Source organism: Protopterus annectens, chromosome 3.part0 (genome assembly GCF_019279795.1).
Source record: "Protopterus annectens isolate FY-2018-M chromosome 3.part0, PAN1.0, whole genome shotgun sequence".
NCBI classification, from domain to species: domain Eukaryota; kingdom Metazoa; phylum Chordata; order Ceratodontiformes; family Protopteridae; genus Protopterus; species Protopterus annectens.
This window is the reverse complement of record NC_056731.1, coordinates 1,971,499,699-1,971,512,707: the sequence shown is the minus strand read 5'-3', so window position 1 is coordinate 1,971,512,707 and position 13,009 is coordinate 1,971,499,699. Positions and strand designations below refer to the sequence as shown.

The following is a 13,009-nucleotide window of genomic DNA, read 5'->3' as shown; positions in this document are numbered from 1 at the left end:
TTGCTAGAACTGTTCTCCATGGGCTCCTAGACTGATCCTTTTTCCTCCGACCTTTCTTTCTAAGTTTTTGTTTATGCGCCATATAGCTTAGTTTGCTGCAACAGTGATCTAATGGCGAACATTGTACAGCTGTTCAGGTAAACTTACCATAACATTGATCATTGTTAGAGTACCAATACAGTCTTCCAACTTCCTTGTTTTTTTTTTCTTCTTTTTTTAGCCAGGGTGGAGGCCCCTATTTTCTCCTTTTCTCTCAAATGTCTGCTTTTACACTGACTTGCTCTAATGGATGTAGAGGTGCATAAAAGGTGACATAATGCTTTGGAAGCTAGACAGATTCTGCTCCTTGGCAGGTTAAGTCCCTTATTGCTTGGGCAATCTAATTGAACATCCACTGTTATGCTAAGTTGACTTACAGAACTGTATTTTTCCTTTCATGACTTCTCTATCCCTGTTTTTTTCTCAATTTTGGATTTGTTTTCTTTACTTTTTTCATATTTAACTGGTACTAGAAAATATATTAGTGCATATAGGAAGAAAAGGCACATTCTTTAAGACACCTATGGGATATGGTCATCCTTGCCATCATGTGTACAATTCCAGCAAAATTAAGTTTTGCAGCACCAGGAGTCTTCACCTACCCTCATGCAGACATCCAATCAAAAAATGTCCTGAAACCTTCTGCTCCAGGATTCCTGTAATATCAGATAAACCAGCACAGGCTGGAAGTGAACAATGACCTCCTTTTGTTTTGGTATAGGACGGAATAAAATGAGATCATTGTCAGTCCATATACAACTGGTATCCCAGATCAGTACAGCTGATGAACACAGTAATGACAGAACGCAATAGTATAGATTGTAAATGCAAAGTAAAACCATATATAAAGGAGTCACTTAAATATGGTGAGCTACAACTGCAATCCAAAACAGAAAAAAAAAAATCGCATTAGAAAAACTCATCAAGATCAACCCAGGCAGGCATGTATGAGGTAACAGACAGACTATGGTGATTGTGTCACATTTCTTTCTTTCTTCTTTATGTTGATAAAGTTGTAATATATTTGTATTCTTATGAGCAGAAAATGTATAATAAGAAACCTGTAGTGTTGAAAACGTAAAGTGTGCTGCTTGTGTGAATCCTTTCTACTACATGGATCTCCTGCATATGGACCTCGGATTATCCATTATACAGTTTTAAGTTGATCTATATGAGAAACACATTGACTTCATACTTTTTTCTTTGATTTTCTCTTAAAAAAGAAATTGTTACAGTTGAGTAAGGGAAATACATACCCCATCCTATCAAGATGTACCACCAAAAATACTTCCTTTCAGAGAAAAAGGAAATTACTAGCAATGTGTGAAGATACAATCCTTCTACTAGGAGCCAGAAGAAGTTGGCCATGATGCAGTATTGAAAGAAGACCATTGCAGCTTTACAGCCAGCCTGGGGGAAAGAAAGAAATAAAAATTTTTTTAATAATGAAATATACTAATTGAAGGTATTTTACAAAACAGTAATATACTCCACACTTACCAACACTTGTCCCTTTCTTAAAATAAGCAACAAAATCTACATTGAAACTGCTATGAAAAACACATATTAATAAAACAATACAATAAATGTTTTACAAGACTTCAGGTATTATCACTGTCTCTTTTTATCTCTTGTGAAACAAAGGATTATGTGACAAAACTCTGCATGCCCTCGAAGTACCCACCATATGGCATGCTATTTCTTTCTAGCAGTGATAAACACTGAACTCTGTAGTGCTTGTTTCACTGTTAGTCTAAACTATTTATCACCTAGGAGCATGTCGAAATATATAAACTTTTCCAGCCTGTGCTTCAAATGATCTGCCACATTATGTAGGTAAATACTGAAAAGGCACTGGTCTAAATGTAAATTTATTTTTACACTCTATTCCATGTTTTATGTTTTAAATCAAAACACTGGAATACAAATATAATGTGATACCTTTATTTGGACCACCATTTTATCAGTTATCCAAGACTTTAGAGTAACAGGAGTATTTCTGTGTGTTTATTTTTTTTGTCATGTATGACTGAGAAATGTTGCAATGCTGTCACTACACATAAACAGCACTGATCTGATAACTGGAGCTAAACAAATCCAATACCTAGTCAATTCAGAATCAGTTTATGGAAAGCACAGAAGCTGGTGCAGCAGCTGCGATATCAGCACGATCTGTTGGAGATCTTGTGTTCGACTCACGTTCCAGATGACAGCTGATACTATCCTTTTTTATGACTCTAACAGAGCCTAAGCAGAGGACCGTCTTCATAATTGTTTGTAATTTGACTTTCTGGAAAGCAGTGATCATCAAATGAATGTAAAACATAACGTCTGTCATGCATTAAAGTACCAGTGCGTTTATTTGCTCAGTGAACACCTTTTTAGAAGATTAAAGGGAAACTGTGTAAGGTGAACTGTGCACGACTGATACCATAATTAGGTTTTCTGATGTGTTCCCAAATTCATCTAGTGTAACACATGAAAATATAGACTGCTTCAAGATGACAACTGGTTCTCTTTTTGCAGATGGCTTGTATTTGTGGGTTTGACTCCTTCACTTCAACTTGCATACTGTATATTGTACAATAATGACCTGCTCATTTTATTAGGCAATTCTTAGATTTAATATGGTAACAAAGTAAAACACAACAAAAAAATACAATTAGCAGATACTACACAAAAAAATACATCTTCCTTTTTGTGTTTTGGAAAAGCACCTTCTCAGACAACAAGGACCACAGTAATATGGCAAGCATATCATGTTTGTTAGAGACCGTGACAGACAGACAAGGTGATCCACAGATACAAATAAGATGTACTAAGGTCCTGTGTTATGCACTAAAGAAAAAAGGAAAAAAAAAAAATAAGAGATTAAAAATAATTAAAAAATATGCATAACAGTCTGTGTGAACAGTTAGTAGTTATAATGGCAAAAGTACTGCAGGAAGTGTGGATAAACATCAGACAATTTAGAGGTAGAGTGAAAAGAGGTAAGATTTCAGAATATAAGTTTAAGAAAGAAATAAGCAGGTGCAGATGGTGCCCACTTAATTACATAAACTGTCCATCCAAGAAAAAAAGGATCTTTGAAAATTGGTGACCGATGGATGGAATTTCATGACTGTAAAAGGCATGGAATAAAATAAATATGGACAGAATGAAGAAGACATTTATTGACAGTGAAATTAAGCTTCCAATATACGAATTTGAGAATTTAATGAGCCAGTAATGTTTTTTAACACTTTTATGGAATTATCGCTTTAGACTATGAACTATGAACCTATGAACTATGAACTATGAGACAGAAGCAAATATGCATTTACATAAAAGAAAACAAACCATATCAACACATTCCAGTTACAAACATTATACATCACATGTATTCCTTTGTAAAATTATCACCAATCCAACATTACGGAAATTGCTCAATACCTGACCTCCCTTAAACCTCACCTTTCCTCCAAAACATTATTCTGCATGTATTGTTCTGACAATTTTCATTTCTCTATGTAATTTGCATCTACCCTTTTCTAAAGATCCCACTTCCAGTTCTTTTATCACTGTTAGAACATTCAATACTTTAAATACAGGTGGTTTAGACTTTGATTTCTGTTTACTAGTAATTGCTTTCTGACAATGTACTCTGCAAGGAATTTCTAAAGTCTGCCAACTCATTACACTCCCACAACATATGCTCACATTTACCTCTTTCTGCCACATCACATCTCCAACATTTGGCATCTACCTCAGGAAAAATTCTTTGGAGTCTTCTTGGGGTAGAAAATACCTTTGTAAATGTTTACAAGCAAAAATCCTAAACATTTTTGACCTTCTTGCATATTTGTCAGCTTTACTTATGTCCTCCTATTGTATTCTTGTGAATTGTTTATCCAGTCTACCTTTCAAATATCAAGAGTACAAGGAGATAAGGTGCATAGCAAAGAGAGAGGTGGCGAAGGCTAAGGATAAGGCGTATGAAGAGTTGTATAAAAGGTTGGACACTAAGGAGGGAGAAAAGGACCTGTACCAATTGGCTAGACAGAGGAACCGAGCTAGTAAAGATGTGCAGCAGGTAAGGGTGATAAAGGATAATGAGGGAAATGTACTCACAAGCAAGGAGAGTGTGTTGAGCAGATGGAAAGAGTACTTTGTGGGGTTGATGAATGAAGAGAATGAGAGGAAGAGAAGTTTGGATGATGTGCGGATAGTGAATCATGAAGTGCAGTGGATTAGCAAGGAGGAAGTAAGGATAGCTATGAAGAGGATTAAGAACGAAAAGGCTGTTGTTCCAGATGACATTCTTGTGGAAGCATGGAGTTGTTTAGGTGAAATGGCAGTTGAGTTTTTAACTAGATTGTTTAATGAAATCTTGGAAAGTGAGAGGATGCCTGAGGAATGGAGAAAGTGTTTTGGTACCGATTTTTAAGAAAAAGGGTGATGTGCAGAGATGTAGTAACTACAGAGGGATTAAACTGATCAGTCACAGCATGAAGTTATGGGAAAGAGTAATGGAAGCTAGGTTAAGAAGGGAGGTGATGATTAGTGATCAGCCGTATGGTTTCATGCAAGGAAAGAGCACTACAGATGCGATGTTTGCTCTGAGAGTGTTGATGGAGAAGTACAGAGAAGGTCAGAAGGAGTTGCATTGTGTCTTTGTGGATCTAGAGAAAGCATATGACAGGGTGCCTAGAGAGGAGTTGTGGTATTGTATGAGGAAGTCGGGAGTGTCAGAGAAGTATGTAAGAGTGGTACAGGATGTGTACAAGGGTAGTGTGACAGCGGTGAGGTCTGCGATGGGAGTGACGGATGTGTTTAAGGTGGAGATGGGATTACATCAAGGATCAGCTCTGAGCCCTATCTTATTTGCAATGGTGATGGACAGGTTGACAGACAAGATCATTCAGGAGTCCCCGTGGACTATGATGTTTGCAGATGACATTGTGATCTGTAGTTAGAGTAGGGAACAGGTGGAGGAGACCCTGGCGAGGTAGAAATATGCTCTAGAGAGAAGAGGAATGAAGGTCAGCAGGACTAAGACATAATATATGTGTGTGAATGAGAGGGAGGATAGAGGAATGGAGAGGATGCAGGGAGTAGAGGTGGTGAAGGTGGATGAGTTTAAGTATGTATGAGTGTGGAAGAGAGATGAAGAAGAGAGTGTACAGGCAGGATGGAAGGATGGAGTGGGTGGAGAAGAGTGTCAGGAGTGATTTGTGACAGACAAGTACCAGTAAGAGTGAAAGGGAAGGTCTACAAGAGGGTAATGAGACCAGCTATGTTATATGGGTTGGCGACAGTGGCATTGACAAAAAGGCAGGAGTCAGAGCTTGACGTGGCAGAGTTGAAGATGTTAAGATTTGCACTGGGTGTGACGAGGATGGATAGGATTAGGAATAAGTATATTAGACGGTCAGCCCAGGTTGGAAGGTTTGGAGACAAAGCCAGAGAGGCAAGATTACGTTGGTTTGGACATGTGCTGAGGAGGGATGCAGAGTATATTGGGAAAAAGATGCTAAGGATGAAGCTGCCAGGTAACAGGAAAAGAGGAAGGCCTAAGATAAGGTTTATGGATGTGGTGAGAGAGGACATGCATGTGGTTGGTGTGACAGAGCAAGATGCAGAGGACAGGAAGAAATCTAAACAGTCGATCTGCTGTGGCGTCCCCAAACGGGAGCAGCCGAAAGAAGAAGACCACCTTTCAAATATCTTCTAACCTCCTCTGATTGGTTCCTATAGCTGTGCAATATTTTATATGCCTTACTAATTATCCCTTTTTTAACAGCAGCTTCTGTTCTAGATTCAACTAAAAACTCTACCAGAGCAGGTCTTTCACTTAGGGTTCCGCTATCCCTTTCTATTTGCCTATACTCTGATATTAGTCCCTGATAGGGAGGGCAGTGCTTAGCCTGAAGTCCTAATGTCTTTTTGGCCTCTTCCCATTATATCACATTTCCCTCTTTGTTGTTTGCTCTCAATACCTTGGTTCCTGTGCTAGTATTCTCCAGTAAATTCCAGTCCCTCTTGCCTATTCTCTGTACCCCTAATTGCAGTCATCCCTATCAGCAAAATCTCCCTTCTCCATTCTTCTCTTGGCTTAGTTCATAGAATACTTTCTGCTTCTTCATAAATATAATATCCGTTGTAGCTGTTGTTATTCTACTTAAGGATCTGCATGCAAAATCCCACTCCCTGATTAATCATTTATTTCATCATCATACCTTTCCACATTGAATTGTAGCTTTTGGCATGTGTTAAGTATACGAGACTTAACTATGTAGGTCTAACATATCCCTTCAAGTCAGGTAATCCTAAACAATCTTATTCTGTTGGAAGGATCACCTTATCCCACTTGACCCTTGCCCCAGCCACTGATATTAAAGGATTCATTTCACAACACTGATAGACTCTACACACACACACACACACACACACACACACACACACACACACACACACACACACACACACACACACACACACACATAGATATAGATATAAATACATACATATACAGAGAGAGAGAAAGAGGTGGTGTATCATATATGTTTGTATATTGATATTTAAAGCAGACTGTAATTATTTAGGTCAATGCTACAAAATGGAAAGAATACAAAAAAAAGCTGATGAATGTAACAATGTAGTACATGCGATGATATCCTGAAGTCCAGTCTGAATAGTCCAGAGACCAAAGGTACAAGAGCGAAGTTAATAACTGACATTTTCAATGACCATCTCCTGATGTAGACAATTATGAATTTTAACAATTACCACACAGACATTGATGCACTTAATTTATGCAGCCACAGTGTACAGGTTCATTAATTCTCCAATTACCTGATTACTCCAGTTGAGGTGTGCTGGAGAGACAAATTATTGCAGCACTCAGTGTGAAGAACACAGAGCAGCTAAACCTTGATGGTACATCATTCCCTGACAGCATGCATACGAGGGGCACACCTACAAGCAATTTAAAGGATCACCAGCTTACCTATCAAACATCTTTGGGATACAGACAGAAACTGAAAGATTCAATGAAGTGACAAACAGGCATAGGAAGGCTATACCGACTCCACTGATCAGGCATGTCAACCAAGAAGAGAACTGTAAATCCAAGAACTGCCAAGCAGTACTGCAAACCACCACACCACTGAGTAGCCAATCTGCAAGGTCCTGCGTGGAGAAATCAACTTCTAAGGGGAAATGCCTACAATTCTGAAAGTTACACAACAATACTTGTATGGATATGCTGAAAACATTTATTTTATAATAGAAAATGACCCAAATGTAGTAAATGTTTGACACTAGCATTATTCCAAAAACCTAGGCTCAGCACCAAAGTTTTGTTGACTAAATGTTCAACTAGGGCAGGCTTTTCATGTGACTGAAAAGAGAAAAACTAATCTACAGTTTTCTGGACCTGTAATGGAAATGTCTCTCACAGGTCATGTTGCCCGTTTATCCGGGTAGCCTATTGATCCATTTCTCTTATAACAACCATCACCCATACTCCCAGGAAATGAAGCTTTGAACACTGTTCTTCCCCATTAGGCTAGCATAATGCCACCCCTGTCCCATATATGCACATAAACTAGTACCTCATACACACATGGATGTATACACACACACACACACACACACACACACACACACACACACACACACACACACACACACACACACACACACACAATCAGTTACTGAAATATTCCACTTCCCCACTCCTTCCTTCCTTCTTAATTTCATTTTATCTGCTGCAGTCTAGTCAGACACAACACTGGGTCAGTGCAGAACATGTATCCTGAACATCTGATCAAATGCAATTGCAAAGACTGCTGTTCTAGAACTTATCCGAGTTTACCTGTCTGACAACAGTCAACTTGAAACGAATAAGCATTTGCACGGGAATGCATCTGTTGTGTTTCCTATATAGCTGGTAAAAAAGATATCAGGAATGCAATGGCCACTGCTTTGAAATTGAAATATATGTGCACATTTGAATGAATTTATGCCCCACCATGCTGCTAGAACTGTAAAAGCTTTAAGTTGTCTGTTCTACAGAAAGCAGAAGGAAAAGCTGCTAAAACAAGGCATTATTAGCAGTACAATAAGTTTCAGAAATTTCACACAATGATCTAGAAAGTACAGTGATCAATGGACCGCATGCAGTTGTGATGCAAATGTTTTAAATCAGATGACAAAATGGAGATCAGGTGAGGCAAAATAACAGCTTAAGAAATAAGTGAAGGCAACTGTTTTCTTGCAGAGAAACCTCATCAGACAACTACCAATCTAATTATAATCACCTCCTAATTGCACTAAGATTATAAAATCACTAAATCAGAGTAAAGATTCTTAGGTTTTACTGATTTTTTTTTTCCGATGGATTTATGGCTCACCAAATTTCTTGCCTGGTTGTTTTCTATTTTTGTTTTGATGAGTTAAGCAACAGCAGTGCCACATGTTGAGAATATATTTTTAAGTACTTCTAGGAAATGATTTTATGTTTAAGGCTACTTTACTAACAAAGGTATTAGTTACATTTAGCTATATGTCCAGACTTAGAACTCTAGCCTCAGTTTTCATGTACCAGCAATCATAGCATACCCAAATTTATGTCTTTCCAAACGTCTTTTATTTTTACAAATACAAACACACAAACACTATATATATATATATATATATATATATATATATATATATATATATATATATTTATGTGTGTGTGTGTGTGTGTCCAAGTGTGAGGCCAGACACAGTGATGAAAGAAAACATTGCTGTCTATATGACACATCATTAACAAACAAAAATGCACAGTAAACTTTACGTGTTGAAGCAGTAATTATGCCTACATACTTTTGGGTTTTATTAAATGTCTCATGTAACAAAACACTACAGTTATGAGCTGACACAAGTTCAAGTACCATATCCGACCTTGGATCATTTATGCAGAGTAATTCCTCATTCTTGTTTGCCAAGACAGAGGCCAAGACTGAACCCTACATCTCCTAGTTTATCAAACAAATCATTTAGCTCTCAAAAATTAGTCAGAATAAAAATATGACATTTTTGTTGTTACTGTTACCACTGGTGAAATACAGTCACCCTGTGACTCTGCAGTGACATACATCACTTTCTTTAACATGTTTTAGTTACTTAACAACACATCTTTATAGCTGTTGCATTAATCAGTATAATTTTGCCTGACAACGTAAACATTTAGTATCACTTTGCACCACTGCTCAACTCAGAATGGCAGTAAAAGTATTTCTGACATCTTTACTACATTTAGAATTTACTGGTTTCGATAAGTGGTAGGAATATCACAGTGTCATCACCTTTGGTATTTCCTTGCCAAAAACAAAGTAGCATCTTTACTTCCGTCACATGTAATACTACATGACAACAGACACTGACAGTTTTATGAGACTTTGTCAGCAGGACTGCACTGCACATATTAACAATTAAGGTGATTAGATATGAATAATTTTAGTATAAAGCCATGCAACATTCTGCAAACAACTGCTAGCTCATTTTTTTTAGTCTGTTAGCATCTCTTTACAAAAATACATGCATAAAAATGCATAAAAATAAACATATCTGCAAATATGATTATCTTAATTTGTTTGCAAATAAATTTAGTGCCAAAACAGGTAAGTTTAATGTGTGTACAGGGTTATTCAGACCTGCAGGCACTATAAGTGCTTCAGTTATACCTTTCAACCTCTGAGTGTTAAAAATCATAGCAGAGGGACAAAAAGAGGAACACTTTCTTATTTTTCTTGACAGAAAGTCTTTATATACTAAGCCCTATTTAGTAAGTGATAGCAAGTCTTTGTATAGGCTTAGTTTAACTTTTTAACACAGTATATATATCGATGGACTGGGCTGACCTTATGACGAACATCAATGAATGCAGGAGGATCAAGGATAAATCTGAGGCCCTAAATCATAAGACTATGCCTAAATCATAGCAGTTGAAAAGTATAGCTTTAGGCCCCTAGTATGGGCACATTGCTTTCTCAAATACCACTGTATCTCCTGTGAATATCACACATGTATGGGAGCTTGGCACTGACAGCAGACAGTGGCATACTACAAGTCCGCAATGTCTGCAGTGACCAAATACGCCCACCATAACACATGGCTTGCTGTGTCCTTCTTCATATAGTCATCTAACTTTTACCACTGTTCAGCACTACAAATCAACACTGTCTGCATCTCTGCTGTCATCCACGCACTCAAAATCTTTGAATGGTCCCTAATGCTACAGACAGTTATGGAATACTTCTAACTGTCTGATATTATGACATTTTTCCACCAGTGAAACAGAAGACATGTGCAGATGCATACCCATAATGCTGTGTGCTGTTCTAACTGGTACTGCTATGTCCCTATAGACCAAGTAGTTAGATACTACATGACTATCCTTACAGCAGGCTATAAACCACATACACATGCACTTGTTTGGATGACAGGAATTGTGGACAGCATATGGGGGCATGTAGATTATTCCATAGAGTATTATTAGGTTGCTATGCTTTAAATACCCTGACAAATGAATACCTGAAAGGACAAATATGATTCTTCCAGAAATAGTCCTTAGCATTTCAGTATAGATTTTTTTGTTGTGTTTCTTTTTTACTATAATTTCCATTGTCTAACTCCTGTGAAACCATTACTATTGTAAATATTGTTGCTATAATTACTTTTTGTTTATCTCCCGCAAAAGTATTAATGCTCTATACTACATTCTAATGACTATGTATTTATATGACTTTGGAGCTTTCCTCCCCGGACCTCCACTGAAAAGGGACACATGTCCAGATGGACCTTCCTGGTTAACAAATATAAAATAAATAAATAAATGGTTCTCCACACGTGATCATTTTTCAGGTCTGCGATGTACCCTACTTTTGCATTACCCCTTCAATTGAACAACATATAAAGAGCATAAGAAATGCCCTATAATTATCAGTACTATGATTATCAGGTTACCTGCAATCAGTGAATCATTCATGTGTTAATTGGGGTAGAGCATGGATTGAAACAAACCATTTTCAGTTTCAGCCAAAAGTGTACAACACACAAAGATAGTAAGATGGTTTATATTGTTTCTGAAAGTAGCATGCAGGAAGTTCAATTACACAGACGATTTGTAAAAGAAAACTTTAATATTTTAACTGTAATATAGTTTTCAAATATGTCTATGATTTTCCAGGGTGAGCAGTATTGAAATTGGTCTAAAGTCTTTGATGCCTTCAAATTTAGGTTCTATAGGTATGAGTTTCACTATAGCTTGCTTCCATATAGGAGGGCATAGTGTTGTTGGAAAAAGCATACGTGGTATTGGTTCTGCATGAAGAGAAGTATATGGTCTTTGCATAATATGACAAAATAGGGCAGTAACCCATATGCACCTATGGGTATATGTCTGTAAAGATTTCCTTAATGTATTTCTCAGTTTCATTTGGTTTGCATTTTTTTGAAGAAAAATGTAGGGGTGTCTGGAGGGTTGAGGGTGGATTTCGGGAAAGCTTATGTCTTATGTGGGGAAGGAGAGTAGGACACAGAATTATTTAAGAAAGTCTGATGTGGAGAGATTGCCTGATGGCATTGAAATAGTGTTTTTACATATCAGATTGCTGCATGTAGAATGCCGTGTAATGTTCCTAATGGGACTCCAGAGTTATTTTGGACTATGTAACAGGGAATTTTGAGTCGAGTGGAGGAATTTTGCTTCGTGTCTCCTGGTGGCTTTGGCCAAGTATCTTAAGGCAAATTAATTTGCCTATTTTCTGATAACAGAATGTTTCCCTCCATTTTACTATTCTTCTTACATCAATTTTGTGTGTGTGTGTGTGTGTGTGTGTGGACATAACTAAAATATGTCTGCATATGTGTATGTGTGCAAGCGCGCATGTGTATGTGTGTGTGTGTGTGTGTGTGTGTGTGTGTGTGTGTGTGTGTGTGTGTGAGATCAACTTTTATGACTGCATTTGAGTAGCCTAGTAACATTTGAAAACTATTTATCTTGCACAGCAAGAATGTGGCTGTTAGGGAAGCTGCAAAGTTAGCAGGGTCATTGTTGTGTCTTTCAGCTTTTCGTGGTTAGGGGTCTCCACAGTGGAACTCCGGTCTGCTAATGATTGGCAGTAGATTTTTATGTACCGAGTTGCCGGCTCTGACGCACAACCTTCAACGAAGGTATGCCCATTCACGCATGTCTCCACACAGAAGACGCTCTAGCTGAGAATCGAACAGGACAACGTCTTACTGTGAGGTGATAATGCTACCGCAGCACCACCACCGCAGCAGAAAAGGTTACCAGTTAATTTGTAATAACTCCTTTTTAAGGTAAAAGTACTTTTGTGGGTCTCAGGGTAGAAGGCGGTAAATTTGGGGGTGTTTGTTGCTTGTATTTAGAATGTTAGGTCTCAATGGTCATTGAAAGATATGGTAGAGTAATCTTGTGTGGTATTTTTTGTGATGGGAGGATTAACAATATGGTATTTTCTAAATCTAGGCCTACTAAGTTCTTTAGTTAATCAAGAAAGGCCATTACCTGCAAGGAACTCAATTATATTGGACATCATGAGCAGATTAAAGCTAAAGTCTCTAAGAATCATAATAATGTCCTTTTGGGCAGTCATGTGTTTCAGCATTTTGCAAATTGTATGCTTGCACTTTGTTGCACATGAAGAGGGAGGGAGGCTAGTGCAAAGGTTGGATTGCTATGTTTGTTAAATTTAAGATTTAAAATTTGCCAGTCTGGGTAAATGTCTTTACCGAATATAGTTTTGGCTGGGTAAGTATCTCTGACATTGTTTTGTATTAGGACTTCAGATCCTTCTCCTAATTTTGATTGCAATCTACAAGCGAATAGGTAGTTGCATTGAGAAAGTGTTGTTTAATGTTGGGGGGGCTCTGTCTTTAGCCATGATTCTAATATCTACTACGTCTTGACTGTAGA

General features: G+C 37.7%; 1 protein-coding gene across 1 annotated transcript in view; it reads right to left on the bottom strand.

The window, feature by feature from the left end:
• The window catches only part of VIPR1 (vasoactive intestinal peptide receptor 1), a 2,416,152-nt gene that overhangs the window by 792,390 nt on the left and 1,610,753 nt on the right, over positions 1–13,009 (bottom strand). Inside the window, exon 7 of the mRNA XM_044066065.1 lies at positions 1,296–1,449. Coding sequence (XP_043922000.1) covers positions 1,296–1,449 — 154 coding nt within the window. The remainder of the gene's footprint in view (positions 1–1,295; positions 1,450–13,009) is intronic.